Source organism: Harpia harpyja, chromosome Z (genome assembly GCF_026419915.1).
Source record: "Harpia harpyja isolate bHarHar1 chromosome Z, bHarHar1 primary haplotype, whole genome shotgun sequence".
NCBI lineage: Eukaryota > Metazoa > Chordata > Aves > Accipitriformes > Accipitridae > Harpia > Harpia harpyja.
The window spans coordinates 3,667,532-3,687,250 of NC_068969.1; the positions used below are offsets into that span (position 1 = coordinate 3,667,532).

General features: G+C 39.2%; 1 protein-coding gene across 2 annotated transcripts in view; it reads right to left on the reverse strand.

Annotated features, from left to right (window-relative positions):
* Positions 1-9,125: 9,125 nt before the first annotated feature.
* Positions 9,126-19,719, reverse strand: part of SLC6A11 (solute carrier family 6 member 11) — a 106,924-nt gene continuing 96,330 nt past the window's right edge. For both annotated transcript variants that reach the window (XM_052778498.1, XM_052778497.1), the window contains exons 11-15: positions 18,757-18,894; positions 14,007-14,109; positions 13,025-13,125; positions 11,498-11,668; positions 9,126-9,687 (exon numbers count right to left, since the gene is read on the reverse strand). In XM_052778498.1, the coding sequence (XP_052634458.1) occupies positions 9,535-9,687; positions 11,498-11,668; positions 13,025-13,125; positions 14,007-14,109; positions 18,757-18,894 (666 nt within the window). In that variant the 3' untranslated portion in view covers positions 9,126-9,534. The remainder of the gene's footprint in view (positions 9,688-11,497; positions 11,669-13,024; positions 13,126-14,006; positions 14,110-18,756; positions 18,895-19,719) is intronic.

Here is a 19,719-nt window from a genome sequence, read left to right on the forward strand (position 1 = left end):
CATTGGTAATATTTCCCCTTATGTTTTCAAAAAGCCACATCATTGCCTTTCACTGCCTATTTTCTGGTAAGTTGATTCCTTGCTTGTTATTTTTCTGTTCAATCCGAAGTATGACACCCTTATTTTCTTTGTCTTCTTTATTTCACATAGAAATTACAATTTGATATTTCACATAGAAATTACAAAGAAAATGGGATAAAAGACTTTTTTTCTTGAGAACACTGCAACAACTGTTTAAGATAATAATTTGGATATGGTAGTAATGCCTCTCAATCACTGAGGAAAAAATATTACTGTCCACATCTACCTTCTCTTTTCCACGGGGTATGTTGTAAGTCATCATTTTTCTTTATACCACACATTATTATTCCCCATTATTTTAAACATCTATACCATTGCAATCTCACTGACAACTCTAATACCACAATGGCAGTTTCAGCATGAACCTTTGGGGCTATTTAATAAAAAAGAAATTATCTTATAGCTTCTCTGTAAAGACTATAAATGCATTATTCTCATGACAGTGTCTAAAGAAACGTCTCTTGACTCCATGTCCCCGGGTTTGGTTGCTGAGCTATGGGGACAAACTGATTTTATGTTGGCATGTGCTGCCACCTAATGATACAGAAACCAAGTCTTTCGATGAAAAGAATTAGAACTGCATCAAAAAAAAGGCGCAACCGCAGAAGGGACTTGCAAATCTAAATACCTGAAATAGTGCATGCCAAGTACATGTAAAGAACTAGGAAAAGCTGATCATAGAATTGACCTCTACTTGCCTGCTGCGAACAGCAGGTATGCAGATGGTTTTTGTATATAAACCCATAGGTTCATCAGGTTTAGACCGACTCTAACCAAAAGGTGTCCCCACTGCACCACAGAAATGCTGTTAAAAGTTATCTTTTTGGAGCACCTAACAGCCGAGGAGGCTGCTGTTATCCCATACCTCAACTGTCCACCCCCACCAAGAAAGGAAACCTTTCCCAGGGAACTCCTCTTCATCCCTGCTTAATGCAGTGGAGACGCTGCAAACAGCATAAGCCATTTTCTCCGATTTCAGTTCTGAAATGGAAGTTTCAGCTGGGAGAAATCCAATTTTTAAGTCAGAGATCTCACTCATTATTTTCATCTTTAATAGGAAGAAATAGTCTCTCTGTTTCAGCTAATTGCATGTAAATTAAGAATGGTAACTGCTGCAAGAAAGCAGCATTCCAGTGTGCAAAGAGCAGTAGCTCCACTGAGTTCAAGTATACCTCTGACAGTTCCATTAGTTCATGAATTTACCACAGTAGCTTTTATTTAGTAACCAATCCAGAGATGCAGTACCAAATTTACTGCCCTCAGTGCTGTATCTTCACTCCATCCTACCTGCGTATTATTTCCCAACACAGAACAATACAGTTTCCAATACAGAACTGTCTATTATAGCATTTGATATTTCCATGCAAAGCTCCAAAACCGTACAAAAATACAGGCAAGCTCCTTCAGCTGAATAGATAAAAGCTTGTATTTACCCTACCTTGATATACCAGCTCAAAGGAAATCTAAGCCTATACAGGCTAGCGATGTACAATAGGACTACACCAGACTAGGTGTTACTGTTCCCAACAAGAACATACAAGGTTTTGAGAACATTTGATGAAAAATCCTTTAACTCTAAAGAATTTTAAACCATCTTACTTGCATGATCTAAATAATTAGGATTTTTTAACCAGCAACAGCACTGAAATATAGGGAGCAGGCTTACAATTTAAACTGTGCATGGGGGGGATAGATAACACAGGAGCTTGTGGAGGTTCAGTTTGGCAAGGGTGAGAATAATTGAGGAACAATGTGCCCATTCTGTTAGTCCAAAACCTGCAATAATTTTGCCAATTCAGATCATGGCACACAAAGGCCTCCCACGCAATCCAGAACTACATGAAAAAACTACAGACTAATTCCAGAAATTACAATGCTAGAAAACTAGTTGAGGCAAAACTCTGTCATCCACCCCACACTTCATAACCCCTACCTGTTGTGTGCTTGAAGAAGGTAGACAAGACCACAGTCACTACACTCAGGATATCAACTCCAACAGCCATCCACAGCAGCACTCCAATAATGCTTCTTCCCAAAGATAGCTTCTCCCTACCTTCTCTTATATCACTTTCCTTTCCTTTCCTTTCCCAGTCATGGTGACCATGTGCTGTCAATTACTTTTAATTAATCCAATCAGCTAATAGCCTCCAACACCACCACTTCCTCTTCCTTCTACTGCAGAAGCAGGGACTGAATTTTGTTGAAGAGGAAGCAGTGATGTATAGAAGGGGCAGGAGAAAAGTGGTACCTACAGAAGCAGTAGGCTCTAGAGCTTCAGAAGAAGTAGTCTGTGCCCCAAGAACCCAATGAGTTTTCTGTGAAGTCTGAGGCAAAAGCTTAGCAAAAAAAGCAGAGACTTTTAAACATAACCTGGGCTGGTTTTCTGGAAATAATATCCAAGAATAAGCGGTAAAATTTAAAAGCTGATTTAAATGTCACTTGTGATACATCATGCTTTCATCCCTGCAGAAAACACAAAGAGATTAGTTGTCCTGTGCTTGTCTTAATAGCCTATTTTTCTCTTGATTTCTGCTTACTGACCTGGTACTGCATTATTTGGCTTGTAATTTTTGCCTGTGTTTCAACACAGATAACAAAACTAATTTCACTGGAAAAGAAAAAAAAAAACAAACCAAACAAAACCAAGCAACCTGATAAAGCCTAAAATAATTTCTGGGTATGTTTCTGTTGAAGTTTATACATTTGTTCTTCCAAATTAATTTGGGAGCAAGCTAAGAGTAGGGCTTGATTAGAAAGAACCGCAGTGTTTTGGCATGCCTACTTAAACAGAGCTCGAAGCAAGGTGGTGCTTTGCAGCAGCTTCTGATCCACTACTCAAGCAGCTAAGCTTGCTCCTGCTGACAAGCCCAGTTGTGCTGATTCACAGATGGAAGGATGTAAACACAAAACCAACCCTGACATGTCACATACGAATAAACCACATAATACCTTTTCCATATGCGTAAGGCTTGTGAAGGCACAAGTCGTACAATTTCTCAACTGTGTTCCTTTACCATGCTTTGTGTTACCATAGAATCGTTTAGGTTGGAAAAGACCTTTAAGATCATCGAGTCCAACCATAATCCAACATCTTGATCCGTTCTACCTCTCACTTGTGCAGCTGGGTGCCAGGGCTTCCTGACAACAGTGCTGATCAGAGCACAGCTAAATTCTGTGTCACTGGCTGCAACCAAACTTAGAATTGGCCCTGGAGTTGTCTGCCTGAATAGCTGTAGTTTGCTCTTTTGAGCATGGCATGCCTTAATTGCAGACAGTTTTTAGCCCTTTGGGAAGAGGAGAGGAATTATTCATCTGTGTATAGTATGATAAATAAGTGGGTGTTTTCATTTAAATAAAAAGGGTGTGAGCCAGAGCTCTCAGTGTTTCTGATAAGATGTTTTACAATAACATTTAAGAAAAGCTGCTGTGCCTCTTATATAGTGCTGTAGTAAGTGCCAGGAATGGATAGTAGAGTTGGCTGACGGACTATATTAACAGCAAACTGATAGAAATAGAAAGCATACCCCGATATTTTGTCACTATTTATAGCAAGGAACTCTTGGCTATCTTTATGCTTCTCTTTTTGTTTAACTGGAATAACACAGTAGCAAGGACTCTCTCATCTTAAAAGCCATGGACCTAATCATGACGTAGAAGGACCCTCTCCATCAGCTGACAGTAACATCTTGTGTGAAACAGGGGCCTGGCTGAGGCTTCTAGCATGTGTTATAATAGCACTAGAAACAATTGCTGGTAAGACATTTCTTGGAACAAGCAAAGATTCTTGTTCCTTCCACTTATGACAATGTGTGATACTTGTGCTTCCGAGTTGTCAGTACCAGCAATATAGCTCAAGGCTATTCTGTTTGCAGGATGGACAAGCACAGGTGATGACCAAGGCAACTGAGGCGGCAGAAATGCAGAAAATTAGCTTGACAGCCCAAGAAGAGCCTTCTGCAATCAATGTGAGCACAGCCAGCCAACAAGGAGGTGGGTGTGACTGGAATTCAGGATGACTTGAGGGAGTCCCTGTCATGGCTGAGGTTGGTTGCAGCTCTCAGAGAGCAAAGGTTAAAAAAGATGAAGGACCTGAACTTTTAAAAATTAAAGTATGTAAGAAAAGGGGTGTGCAACTCTTCCCTCAAATTCTCACTTCAAATCAGCAACCAAATCTTGGTCCCTTTTGCTGTATTACTTTGTAATGAATAGTTTATATTTTAAGAGTAGCTTTAGAAAGAAGAGCTGGAAACTGTCTTGTACTGTTAGCACTCAGCCCTTAGTGCTCATAAAGATCTGGGGAGTCTGAGCAGTTGTGTATTACGCCTTCTCAAGCCTTTCAGCTTTCTGCAAACCTTTTTTAAGAGAATCCCAGCCAGTTTTCTCCTTTCTATGTCTGTCTATGCAATTTTTCACATTTTCTCCCAGCCAAATGTGCAAGTATATAATTCACTAGGGCATTTTTGATCTAGTCAGAAATTGGTGTTTTTAGTCTTCACTAGGCTTGCTGCTGCACTGTGGATGACCAAGTTCAGGTATTCCTCTGAATGGGGAGTCACCAACATCTGAGGCCAGATTTGTTCAGATTTACTCAATATTTAGTTGCAAGATGGGGCCCAAAACCTTGTAATGCTGCCTGGCTGGATCCTAGGTTTGCCATGGGCTGCTGCTGTAGGTGAAAGGACATCAACCCTGGGAAAAGGGTGCACGTCCTTCCTGCGGTATCTTTGCTGCTGGGTAGAGTACTTGGTATGGTCAGAGAGGAATTGAAAGGCTTTGTCAAAATCCATAGCACATTTTCCTTATTATAGCCATGCTTCATTAATCAAGGTGAAAAACAGCCTTTAAGAGCTTCATTTCCTCTGTGGCAGGCTACTATATAATAGGGTGCCTCAGGGTAGAATATCAGAATTTTTCATCAGTGTGTCATGTACTAAAGCAAGCATTTTTCCCTGTATATGAACCACCGACATAAGAAAGAATCATAGAATCATAGAATGGTTTGGGTTGGAAGGGACCTTAAGGATCACCTAGTTCCAGCCCCCCTGCCCTGGGCAGGGACACCTTCCACTAGACCAGGTTGCTCAAAGCCCCATCCAACCTGGCCCTGTACGCTGCCAGGGATGGGGCATCCACAACCTCCCTGGGCAACCTGTTCCAGTGCCTCACCACCCTCACGGTGAAGAGCTCCTTCCTTACATCTAATCTAAACCTACCCTTTTTCAGTTCAAAGCCACTACCCTTTGTCCTATCACTACATGCCCTTGTAAAAAGTCCCTCTCCAGCTTTCCTGTAGGCCCCGTTTAGGTACTGGCAGGCTGCTATAAGGTCTCCCCGGAGCCTTCTCTTCTCCAGGCTGAACAACCCCAAGTCTCTCAGCCTGTCTTCATAGGAGAGGTGCTCCAACCCTCTGATCAGCTTTGTGGCCCTCCTCTGGACTCACTCCAACAGGTCCATGGCCTTCTTAAGTTGAGGGCCCCAGAGGTGAACGCAGTACTCTGGGTGTATAGAAGAGTATAAAAGCATAAAATCATAGTACAAAAGATAGTCAAAGGGACAGAGCATTGGCCTGTGATGAGGCCATGGTTAGAAGGTTATTTTAATCCAGTGTAGTGTATATAGCAGCTGGAGGATGTAGTTCACCTTCCTGTGGTGTCTCCCTTCAGCACTAGCATTTGTACGGCCAGGCAGTAAGCTGGAGTTACTGAGAACTGACCATAGGCTTTTGTTGGGTGAAGTTTCAACCAGCCCGGTTCCCAAGGTGGCTCTCTACAGGGCTCTCCTAACACTGCCAGCAACACAAAGCAGGCCACAACAAAACACAGCCAGAAGTGGGGAGGGATGGGAGGAAAGTGGCAGCAGGTCTGCACTTTTCCATGAGCAACATGGATTTATATTAAACAACACTGACATTAAGTTGTGAGATCAGGAAACTTCCATTTGTTTCAGCCACAGATTTACTGGATGAGCTCAAACAAGTTGTTAAATCTTCTCTTGTTTCTAAGCTCCCCATTTAAAATCAAGGAGCATATGTCTGCCCTAACAGGGTAGTGGTGATTATTTAATTTGCTAGGTGAGGGTCATATAACATACATTGATATAAACTAAAATACACAGATTGGGTTTTGCCCATTTCCTTTAATTTTTGAAAACAAGTAAGTAGACGAAATCTTGTGCCCTTCAAAACCAAACAATCTTTGTGCAAAATGTAACATAAACCTTAGTGGTTGTTCATTTTTATTGTATTATTTTTAATAATACTGCAGATATTTCAGAAAAGGGCAATATTGTTTCTACTGCATAAAAAAAATCATCATGATATAGTTGTTTTTTGCATTTTCCCCTTCCTATTGTTTCAAAAAAGCCCCAAACAAAACACAAATACTATTAGGAAATTTACTCTACCACATCCCTCCCCACAAAAGAAAAATATTTTTTTAAAAATCAGTAAAGTGTTAAACAAGTCATATATTAAATGCACACATTTACAAGCACAGCACATTAGTAATACTGTATAATACTTTAGACCATGCCAAACCATATGTATGTGTATAAAGCTACAGGTGAAATGGTTCATAGCAGCAGAATAGGAAGCAAGTTCCATACAAAGTACATAGTTCCTGTGGAGATATTTGGATGAGTACAACAGTTCAAAGTACATTGACAAGCTAAAATGCACAAGCCAAGTTTTTCTGCTACAGCAGTGTGTGTTATGATTCAAAGGACAACCCTGACTTGTCTGGGATTTTTATTTTGTGCCTTATGAGTAGCCAGTTGAGTGGTGTGGGTTCCACCTCTTGGCACACTTTACTGTAAACGTTCACGAGGAGTCCTGATTGCTGAAGATACCTTCACTGAAATCAAGGCCAAGTGTAACCTAACAGTGCATCTACATTCGCACATCCTTCACTGATAAGAAAATGTGTTGACGTTTACTCTGGGAGAGAACATAATCCATCCCAAGGCCCGTATGTGGCTTTGGGGCCTTAGTCCTGCAACTCTGGTGAGTGGAGAGAAAGACCAGAATGGGACACTGGATTAAAAATACTTATGACTCATTAGGACTTCAAAAAATTTTAATTTCTAGGTTTTGGAGTGGGCATTTTTTCAATGTCAATATGTAGCTTTCAGTTGCTTCATTGTATATAACTCAATCTGTGGTTTCAGTTCTGGGAGCATTTCTCTTCCAGAAGTATCATTTTGCAATGGGACTGTGATTTTCTTTGGTAACCTCCAGTTCTGGATGGCAAGCTGAAGCCTCCCTTTGAGGGAGGCCAGCATTCACAAGACATTCACAACATGATGGTTCCGTACCTTTGTAAAGGCAGGCTCCTTCAAAATGTCCTTTCCTAAGCACCTAACGATGGAGACATGCAAAGGCAAGCAGGACTTAAAATATTTGAAGTAGAATTGTGGTAGAGAAGTTCCCTCTTAGACTTCCACCTTACCACAGAAAAAATACAAATAAGTAAAATTAAATAGGCCTATTAGATTTAATGATGTGACTTGAGACAAAGTGATTCTATGAAAATGCTTTTTAAAAAGGTAACCGTAAAATCTCAAAGAAATGCTGACTACATGTACAGTTCTATGTAATATTAAGATATACTTAGTAACTTCTAGTGAAATGTTTTCCTCTGTAGAAGGCTAGCAGCCACTGCTGTTTTTAAATAAATCCAGATGCTGGTATCTGAGCTTTGGTGATTTTGAATTGCAGAGAAGACAGCAGATTTTATGACATTTCTTCTGAGCTGTCTTAGGCTATTGCTTGTCTCTCCCCATCAAATACTGTGCAGTGTAGTACAGTATTCCTCCACAGGTTTCTCATAGAACCATTAAATAAAAAAAACAGGACGAGAAAAAAAAAAAAAGTTGTCCAGAATAAATAATAGTGTTTGGAATATTGGCAGGAAAAAAAAAAAACAGCCCAAGAGATAGTCTAGAGATTTTGATACCTGGACTACCATTTGCATACCTCACGGTAACAACCATCCATCAGTTGGATTCACAGACATAATCTGTTTTAAATCAGAGGGAGTCAGTTCATACAATTGATAGACTAAAAAGGCCCGATATCACAAACCCAATACTACTCCCTTTGTGAAACGGAGAAGTCACAACATCCCTGTCTTAATTCCTTCATCTGCACCGCATATAAATTACCTCCTGGAACTCTTGTAGAGATTAAGGACCAATTACTCTAGGCTTCCACCAAATAAGCTCCTGTTCTGACTTCAGTGCAGGCCTTGATACCATTCAGGGTGGAGGAATCAATGCCTAATCTGAGAGTATCTAGGAAGTACCTTGAAGATGAGAAAAGCTATATAGTGCTACACATTGTCATTACAGGATCCTTGATTTCTTTTGAGGGGAATGAGTAGATGTACAGACAGAATGGCAAACAGAGAGAGACAGACAGAGAGGCCAAGGTATGCAGAGCTCTAAACCTGCTCTTTTTTTTCCTCAGAACATCTCCGCATATATAAAGTAACCTTCATCTCCTGTTCTACAAGCATAGACAAACACATTTCACTTCAGGGGATGGGAAGTGTCAGCCAAAATGAAGTACTGGCCACCCAGACACTAAAGAAAATGAAAAAGTTTTAGAGGTCTCCTGAAGCAGTACACATCATCTCAGAGACCATTAACTTACAAGAGCAGCAAAATTCATAGTTCTTAAGAAATATTCTCCATCCAATCTCCAGAAAAACAGTGACTCAGAAGTGGGCCCATTCCACCACATTTTTAGACCTGTTGAAGCAAATGGAGGGCGGAGGGAAGGCGGTAAGAGCTGGTGAGGTCGGCTTCACAAAACTCACCCTGAAAGAAGAGCTTTGTTACGTGCAAAACTCAGCCTTGCAGCTGCCCTAGCCTAGGGAAAGGCTGAATCACACGCAGCCTGGTGCAAAAGCCACTGGCCTCGGCTGGAAAGGCTCCCTCTGATTTCAGCGGACTTTGGATACAGCCCACATTTAGACAGTAACATGCAACAGCCGTTACAAGTCATCCCCCCATCCCCTCACGATTTCTTCCAATATAAACAAAAGGACATTCTGGTCCCCTTTATATACATACATTAAAAGCTGAAATGGTCTGAAATGCTTACACATTAGAATGCATATATCTATACAACATTACACCTGCCAGAAATCAAAGTAGAAAAGTTTTACAGCACATTATACAGGTCCCTCTAACTTCTAAAAAAACATTTACTGAAATCACCATATTACAGGAAGTCATCACTAACATACCATATAATACTATTTCTTTTTCTTTTACATAATCATTACTTATATAGTAATTTAAAAAAAATCACTTTTAAACAAGTATACAATTTTCACTTTAAAATTAACTGGTTAATAAAATTTTGTGCAAAACAAGCCAGCCTCTATAATTAAGTGAATTTATTTATTTATTTATTTATACAAAAAAAATAAAACAAAAAAGATAGTTCTTTCAGAAATGTGTCTCCTTTTCTGTAATGGTTGAAATGGTGCCATCTCCTTTCAGTTTAGCATCGCAGTCATTTATTGCTGCAATGTAGGCTCCTCCTCCAAGTTTCCCTCTCATTTTCAGATCTGAGCTAGGTGTAATCAACTTCCTGAATTTCTAGAAAATCCAAGAGAATGGAAATCATTATCTTTTTCTTGGTCACAGGCACATGTTTCTTAAACAGATTGACAATAAAACCCTTTTCTCTTGCATGTCTGCTGCTCATTTCCCTGTTATAGGTAAATCCATAAAACTGCATGCTGCATAATTCTTTACAAATCATAGAGAGTGAAGGCGAAGACAAAGTCAAAGTGTATTTTCATGCTGATTTAGAGTAACATCCCCCTCCGTGAAGAAACTCAGCACAATGCTCTGGGTAAGGCCTGTTATATGGGTACATTTTGTTTCTCGTGGTACTATACACTGAAAAAAATAAACAAACAAGAGACTGCCGAAGTGTATTAAGCTACAATAAAAAGCAAAAGAAAAATATGTGTGTTCATCTAAGAACTTTCTCTTTTCTAGCAAAAACATCAGTAGCAACATTGCTGCTTACAGCTGGGGGAGCAGACATGTTGCAGGAATTTGGCTTCCTGAGAAGCTCCCAACTGTAATTGAAAAACCCTCTTGTCATTCATGGATGGAAAAGATAATGACCTGTCTGCAGTGCTTCAGACTATAAATAAAGTCTATTTACTTGTAGAGACAGGGTAAGGTTGATACATTAAGGAAATATTTAATGTTAAGGTTTGTGCAAAACTTCCCTTTTTGACATGCTAGGAAAACTATATTATGGACAATTCATTTTTTGTTTATATACCCACAATAAAGATTTCCTAGGTAGTCTCCAGGCTGTATTTAATCAGTGTAATGGAGTAATTTCAATATGGACTGCCATCAGCCAGCACAATAAATTGCATATTACCTTCTCCATTCAAGAAAGCAGTACCTATTACGCTGAGATATACTCAGATTTATTCAGATGTCATACCCTTTGGCTCTGAATGGAGGATAATCTTGGAAGTGTGGGTATACACTGTGAGACAGATCTTTCAAAATTGCTAGATAAGTTAATGAGCCCCAGGCACCCTAGGCACAGAAATTCCTACTGTCTTGTTCTTCACATTGGCATTATCCTAAAGAATATCAGAAAGACTGAGAAAGCATGAAAGCGACTGAATAAAGTCCCTTCCATGTATGTATTGAGATAGAAGGAGGCAATACTGGGATACCTACTTTTACTGACTAGTATCTAAGGAACTCCAGATGACAGAACTAGGCTTTTCTGGAATATGAGAAATCCCAAACAGCTGAATAAGATTTATATTCCTGTTTCTTCCATTATAGCCATCTTCATTGTCTTTCTTTGGAGAAAAGGTCATATATTTTATAATCTTTACCTGATACCAAATGTTAGTAAATTGCACCGAATATTTATTTTTGCCTGTATTTCTTACTCAGAGAACTGCAATCAGGAAAATTGTCCTGAAGACATATGTGAGTGTTTGCTACCCAGCCCCCGGAGGAAAATCCTGGCAGCACAAAGATTAGTTACCAAAACCATGGAAAGAAGGCAGCTGACCTGAATGAATGGCTATTACAAACCTTCTTGAGGGATTTAGCTGATGTTACAGACATTTTAAGCTACAAATTGAGCAGGAACAGAGCACCTTAAAGCTATAGTATTGGTTAGTTTACCACAGGCTGAAGTCAGTGAAGGCAAAAAAAAAAAAAAAATCAGAAGAAAACAGAGAAAATTCAGATCTCTGTTTCCACCAGTGACTGAGAGGGCTACCCCAAGCTGCCACTGGAACAGGTACGTGGCATTGCTTTTTTGATTAAACTGCGCTTAGTCTCATGCAGGTGAGGATTCACACTCCCTTCCCACTTCTTTTTTCAGTATCATTAATCTAAAAATATATTTTACCTCTATGAAAGTGCCTTCTGTCTTCCACAGCTTAATGCAGATCCACAAAGGGATACAGATCATGGAAGAGAGCGCCATCATCCACCCTATACCATAGCCCCAGTCAGGGTATATATACACATTGTTGTATTTCAAAGGCTTGTACTTCACCAGGAAAAAGATGAAGATACCCTGAAATAAGCAGAGGAACATATTAGTGGTATTTGAAAAACCACTGCCTATGTAACAGGAAAATGACTGACTGTTTAGGCAAGGCCAGTCTCCCTAAAGATGGAAAGTAGAGGTAAGCTTTTCAGTCAGATAGAAAAAAAAAACACCCAGCAATATCTTCTTTTATGTAGAGCTTAAATAACGTGTCTCAGTCGCTTCCACAGAAATGAACAACCTTTCAAGTTTAAATCCTATTTACCTCTCAATGACAATAAAACCTGCACTTTGATGGCAAACAGTACCTGGGCAGGAAAGATTAAGGTTTGCTACCGTGAACGAGCTATGATTAAGTAACACAAGCTGTGTTCTCTCCAACCTGTCATGATGAAAAAGGAAAGCCAAAATTTTCAAAGTTGCCTTAATCCACTGTCTGTATCTGCAGTTCTGCAGGCCAACTCTTTCATCTTCACAAAAGCTCAAATATATCTGTCTAAATTCAACAGGTGTCTAATCAAGCAGTTTGGACCATTTAAATTTATAAAATATAGAAAAGTTACTATGTACTTTTCTCCAAAGTGGTGAAAAGAGTTTACAAGAGCAAGTGATATTAAGTTCATCTCAGAGTTGGTGAAAATGAGTCAGAAATTTTCCCAAGTTTGCAAATGAACTGGCAGAGCTCAAGGGAACCTGGATCTCCAGGTACCCCAGCACCTGTGGTTTTGCAGTTGCTATCATTTACATATTGGACAACTGGAAGGTTTTAGTATGTAATCCTCAAGCACTTGTGGATCAAATTTATGGGCAATCTGGTTATGCTCCTTTTGTAATTTTGTCCCTGTTATGTAGCCACAGCAGACTGCCAGAGTTGGCACCAGTACTGCTAGCTTCTGGTAAGGCAAATTCCTTTCCCTTCTTCATGCATATGAGATGTGCTTTTGGCCTCTTCTACTACTTTTGCTAGAGGAAAAAATGTCCTGTCATCTTTGAAAAATGTCTACTCACCCAAAGAGAGGAAAGGAAATAGGAGGCTGGAGCAGCAAGGAAACCAGCACAAGTCTGCAGGAGCTTGAGTTATGCTGGGTAGACACAAGGTACACTAGCGATGCAGTGAAAAACGGCCTCCGTTGTGTTGGCAAATGCTTGTTTAGGAACCTGAGTTTATTTTTTTCCTATTATTGTATATACTAAGATTTCTCACAATTCACAGAATATTTAACAGCTTTTACAGATCCTTCAGAGTGTTTTTTAATTAAAACGTGCTACAAATCAATAGGCGGTTTTCTCAACCGTGAATTATTAGCAGCAGCAAAATTCTAAAAATATGCACAGAATACCCTCTTTATGTCTAAAATAAGTTATTTGGCCATGTGTACTTACTGCGCAAATACCTGGAGTTAAGACCATCCAGCACCATTTAATCAATGACAGTGGCTTGTACCCGATCATATCTTCAATGTTATCATAAAAGCGATTGCTGCCTGCCCCCAAAAAAACAAATGAAAAGCAGATGTAGAATGTACATGGAAGAGGTTGCATAAGTCAGTATTTAAAACAGTAAAGAGAAAAACATGGGTTCTGACAGAGCTGCAAAGACTGAAGCTGCTACCTCTTTCCCTGACACATACATCTCTGTCATCTGCTCCGTACTTGTGCAGAGATTGCTGCCTACATCTCTATCTGACCAATATGAACAGAGAGTAGGAGTGGGCAAGCTGTCAAACAGAAATGGCTTCTGGTCAGTAACAGTCTGAGAAAACCCAGTTAAAGAGTGTATATATATGCTACAAGCTCATGTGTGAGTGCCTACATAGCTGGGGACATGTGTGATCTGAAGTTCATATGTTGTTTTACAAAGCAAAATTGTCAGTCTTTTGTGTGCAAAAAATGCTCGAGGATGTAACCATGAACATATCCAGCACTGTGGTGGTTTTCTCTTGACTTTGCTGACAGACAGAAACAGCAGAGCTAGGGACACTACTATGTCCCTTCTGTGTTAATGAGGCATGAACTCAAACTTCCCTGGATTTATCTGGCAGTGTCAGAAGTGGAAGGGAACAGGCCCTGCACGGACGCTTTGTGAAAGAAGAAAGACTTATTGCCACCCCCACTTTCTGAGTCAGCTAAGGACTTCCTTGGTGAAGGAAGGTGGAGGTCAGTCCTGACAAGGACCAAAGTGGGGGGAAAAAAAAAAATCTATCTTTGTAATTTAGAGTGGAAAAATAAGGCATTCCTGACTTTTGGTAGGGCATGGGAATGTGGAGGGCCCCACTCCATAAGGGTACAAGGCTTTCACATTGCTTTTATACAAATAGAAAACTTTCATAAAAACTGAAAACCACAGCAATTTTCAGCAACTCACCGTAAACCCAGCCTATGCAGACACATTCAAATATGGCAACAAAAAGAAGGCACATGCCACTAGCTGCATAAGAGTCAAATAACTGAAAGACGTACATCCCACCCTAAAAGACAAAAACAGCAAAAGGAAAAAAAATATTGTGTTGGCACCAGTAGGAATATTTCATAGCAAATATGGCTTTAATTACACAGTCAATCTGTTGGTTCCCTGGCAATCTTCCTACTAAAGTTGGTTCCTTCTTGAACAAAGAATATTCATTTCTCAGTGATTTCTTATTATGAAAGATTTTTTTCTTCCACAGCACTTAAGGTTATTCCCTATGCCAGTTGAATACTGTGCATTTGCTTTAAGGTAGTAAACCCTGGAGTGGAGAGAACTACATTTGACTTGTTTCCAGAATGCTCTCCCACCTCCATACTTTTTTTCAACTTTATTTGTTATCACATCAAGCTGTAGACACCTACAGGTGCTTTTGATCTCCAGATCACTGCACAAGAAGATGCAGGGTCTTGTTTTGTGTCTGTGCTATTAATATGTAAAATAGTTAGTTAAAATGTGGGGAAAGGTGGCAAAATCTGTAGCTACTAGAATCACTCTCCAATGGCATAGGGACTGTAAAATGACTAAACTGACCTATAAAATTTGAATGTAGCTCACAGCCTTCATAGCCTTTAAGCCACAATACTGAAACAAGTCATTATTATTTGACCAAAAAAACAACAAAAAAAAGAAGAATCACCCGGACTCCAAGCAAGCTTTTTAAAAATGTTTTCCTATCAAGTTAAAAAATGTTCGCCAGAGGGCTTTAAAATAGCAACCTCTGGACATCCAGAAAGGAGAGCAACCAAAACCAAGCACTGTCCGATGTTAGCACAGCATCCATATACAACGTACACTATACTATCAACAGTCTGTAATTTTATACATTCAATGGTGCCACAGTGCCAAGCAGTATGAAAAAGGTAAATGTGCTTAAGACATCCTCACTTACTGGTTGACTATGACTCAACTATATAAATTGTCACATCTGTCATAGACATAATTCTTTTCTTCTTTTCCTGTATTTTTTCTCTTGCTTACAATAGTCAGAACTGTTCAGCGAACTGGCTGGCTTTCTAGAGCCTTTGCCTTGAGGCAAGATGAGAAGAAAACCTATGAAGTCCAATAAATAACATTATGGATAACCCAACTATTAAAATTACATGAATGATATTACAGCACTTTCTGTGCAAGATACTTTATCTTTTCTCACATATACGTTCAATATTGAAATAATAACAAGGAGATTCACAAAAGATCATTTCAATAGAAAGGAATCCTAAGACTTCCCTCTTTGCAGAAAGCTATGTGAAGGAAATAGGGGCTTGAGAGCATCTCTTCAGTTGAAATGTAATGCTATTTGGGTAGTACATATGATCCATTACATCTCTGACAATTTTCTGCAAATGGAAGAGAACCCTAAAAACATAAAGAAAACTAAATCAAAAACAATACCTAGGATTTCCCCCTTTTTTTCTCTGCATTAACTGACTGAAGGTAAGTTAAGATGGACTCTGTAAACTTGAAATCTTGTCTAAATCTTACAGAACATGAGAATGTTCTAAAGTTATTGTATATAAAACTGCATTGATGTCCAAGCAGGCATTTGGCAAAACTAGCACTGTATAGTTAGGAAATGACCATATATCTGAATGAGAAAGTTTTTCTATAAGGTAGAATATCTTTTATGAATAATCCAAAGCCTGAATAAAATCCAGGAACGTGTATTTAGAAATGCAAGAGAGGATAAGGACAGAGTTGGGATATATATTTACCATTGGAAGTCTCGCTCCTGCACAATGCTTTGATGCCTTACTGAAGTACCATGGAATGGAGCGTTCTCCACCAGTGCGTCATTTCTGCATTGGATCACAGCTACTTAGACTGCCTAGCTGATGATGTAAATAAGTCACACCTCTCAGTAATAACTTATGTCTCTCTAGCAATACTGAGAAAAAAGTGTTTCTCTGTCCTTTAAGGTTTCTGTTCAGCAAAAAGTTATAGTAAAAGCACTGTAGAATATCAGCGCTCCCAGACAAGAATGCAAATGTTGAAGTAAAATGTTTATAATTGAGATTTTTTTTTTCTCCTAATGCAGATACTTTTTTGATTATTAGCTACACTGTTTTAGTCAGCTCTGCCAGCTGACTGCTTCCCAAAATCTCACAATTGAACATCTTACTGCAAAGAGCTCACAGTGAAGCTCAGCAAATATCTGAGCAAATTGGAAACTTAGAGATCAACCAACTAAGACAATACAATGTAAGGGAAACAATTCCTCAAAACTCCTGCAAGAATATTCCTGTCATTTTGGAGAATTTACTTCCTCTTCACTCTTCATGCTTATATTTCTTTTAGCCTGTACATCTCGATAATGTATCTCTCAGTGCTCTGCTTAGCACTTGCACTGTGGAAGGAAATACTCCAAAATTTCCCCATTTTACATAGCAAAGACAATGATTAGACAAAGAATGATTACAGGCAAATTGGTCCCTATAAGGTTGCTCTGCTCCAATGCTCAAGTTGTAGGGACACACACCTGGAAGGAATTCTTAATCAACCAGTGTTAATTCCTCTGTTCTCACAGGGAGCTGTGTCACATAGTACCTTTCATAAACTAATGGACAATCTGAAGTCCAGTTTAAAGCCAGAACTATTGTTCTTGGACAAAATCCTAGAACCTCACTGTTCTGATGGATAGAAATCTCTTAATTTTCAGCCTAATTATTCATGGCCAGCTTATACACCCTGGAGTGGGGTGCCTAGTAGAAATGTTTACTACTATATGGATGACTTTACACCTTGTGCTGCTATAGTCTACCCCATCTTTAATACTCCAGACATCCAGTCCTTCCCTATCATTATGCCTTCCTCTGTGACCCAGGACCATCAGAGTTAATGAAGCCTGATTTGGACTTAAATCTTAGAGATGACTGTGAGCCGTTATCGTTCATGCACTCATTAGGCTACAGCTTTTTTGTGAAGTCTTTGTTTTTTAATAAAGACTGAACTCATGCTTTGTTCTTTTGAACAATAAGGACACTTGTAGGACTTCTCTATCTGGCTGCCAACTTTCATGAACATTGAACTTTCATGAAAGAGGATTTATCTTTGAAACTTCTGTTAAATTGACTGAAATCTGCCAATAGGTTAAAAGTTTAAAATGAAGGAAGAAATACATTGCCAGAGAGCTAGTCGGATATAGCCAGTCACTATATGTGACTCGTTTCCATAGCAAGTCAACTACAGATACTAGGTAAAATTCCTACCGAGCTCTGTCTGTGTAACTTTGCTAAGAATCTCATTTCAGCCACTGTCTCTTTTAACACCAACAGTCATCATCTCCTCTTTGTGCAGTTTCTTGTACCAGCCTTTTTCTTTTGAATAAAATTAATATTTTTTCTTGTGGTGAATTTTCAGTTCCTTCACTGAAGTGTATAAAACTTATGCTCAACTGCATTTACTTAATACAGAGTATCATATCTCTTATCAGAGAGGGGTAGCTGATTAGTCTGGCACAAACTGTCACTAAAAAAAGTAATAAAAGTTTCATTCTGTCCTAGTCTGCACTTTCCTCCCCATCTTTAGTTACTCTTTCCTTGAAAGTGTATCTAAAGCTAATATATTCTGATTAGTTGATTTATTCTATTTATTGTAAAAACTTGCATACTGGGGACAACAGACTAACATGCTTACAATTGCCTACCACCTTTTTTGAGTGATTTTGCTCATTTTCAGTAACAAAGCAATTTGAAAAGCACATAGTCTAAGGACTGTGGATCTCTGTAGAGGGAATGTAAGTGACCCCAGATGAGTTCATGAAGCCGTGGGAGGTTGCTTCGCTGGGAAACCCTGCCCGAGATTGCTGCACAACAGAGACACGGCGTGGCCCTTCACCGTTAATACAGCCAGGCTTCCTTGGACAAACATTCCTCAGACATTTAATTCTACAGCTCCTCAGACATGAAACTTTTTTCTTTGCCTCACTGCCTAGTACAGGGAGGCTCTAATGGCCCAGCAAGCAGAAGAACATGGGCAGAGGAGGGTGTGGATTCTGCCCCTCTTCTTCCTGTCTTGAGAGGGTAAAGTGAAGGAGAAGAAGATGCAACTCATTCTGTAAAGCAAGCACTAAACTCCTACCAAGTACCAAAGGATCCCAGAGTCCCTCCCCAACCTGGGTACCAAACACAGTAGTGCCAGACGTGTTGTATCATAAACTGATGGGATGGACTGACACCCTCAGAATTTTTGGCTTAGAACATCCCAAAGCAAACACCCTGGTTTGTTTGAAAAAATTTTTTTCTTTTTCTTTTTTTTTAATCAAAGGCATTTTAGTTTTCTATTTTCACTTTAATTCATCTTCTTTATTGATCTATTCATCCAAAATGTAGTTGTTTTCAGACTGATCTGCCCAGAGTAAGTAAGCAGAAACCATGATCAGTATATCTGGTTGGCTGGTGCAAAGCAGAAGGAATTTCCTTGACTACATAACTTTGATTAAGATATTTCCTAAGCTCCAGTGAGAAACTGAGGATACTTTTCACATTTGAAATGTTACACAGTAGTTGAGAACACTCTCTCAAGTATTTTGTAGTCATATTCCTGACAGTGAAATTTGTCTACAGCAAATGTTCTTGCATTTTATCTGTTACGATTATAAAAAGAAACCCATTTCCCTTTTTCTGCAGTAGTACAACAAAGCACATCTTACCTCAGTTAACATTACTAGGCCAATGAAGTACGACACAATGGAAAGGCCGAGAATCAACAGTTCTCTTCTGTAGCCCCTTCGGAAAATCTTTGGGTACATATCTACAACAGCTGTCACAAGGCTTTCAACACACACAAACTAGAACAAATGATAGGAAAGTACAAATGAAATATGTGTCTCATTTGCTGTTGGAATTTGTATTTGCTACCAAATGCTTCAAATATCCTTCTATGTTCTCATCATAGAGACCAAATGATCCCTGAAGACACTCTGTATAAGCAGAAGCTCAAACTGAGAGGAACATAATTTCAGAATTAGGAAGTCCAAAGCTATGGATTTCCAGTCCACCACCAAATTCAAATAGTTGAATCCACTAATATTATCTCAGAATGCATTTGCCCTGTAGCAGATAGATTACCTAAAAATGAAATCTTTCAAGTGTGGCTTGAATGGGACTTAAATAATGTACAAACCATTTATACGACTGCAGCGCTATGCACCTTCAAGCACTGCTAAATGAACTGCAGGTTTTTGGGAAAAGTTCTCTCCATTTTACAGAAGAGAGAAGTTCCACAAAGCTATTAAGTGCCCAAGCTAAGTACATCTAATGAAGGAGGGAAGGAACATTCTTACTGACTTTAAAAATCAGCAGAAAGCAAGAGGCCCGAGCTTCTGACTCAGGGCTCTGGAGCAAGGTTTCTAAAATAGGCACCAAAATTAATGCCCAACAGTAGACAATATAAAGCCTGCTTCACTAGAACAGTCAAGAGTAGAGTTCAGGAATTGGTCATTTTAGAAAGACTTTAAAAAAAATCTTTAGATCCGGAAAAAGAGCAGTTACTAAAATGTTAAGCTTAGTGATTGGAAATGTCATGCAAAATAAGCACTGAAAAGCTTTATTCTACAGTATAAAATCATGAACTTTCCAAACCAAATCATGCCAAGAGCTGAGCTGCATGCTAA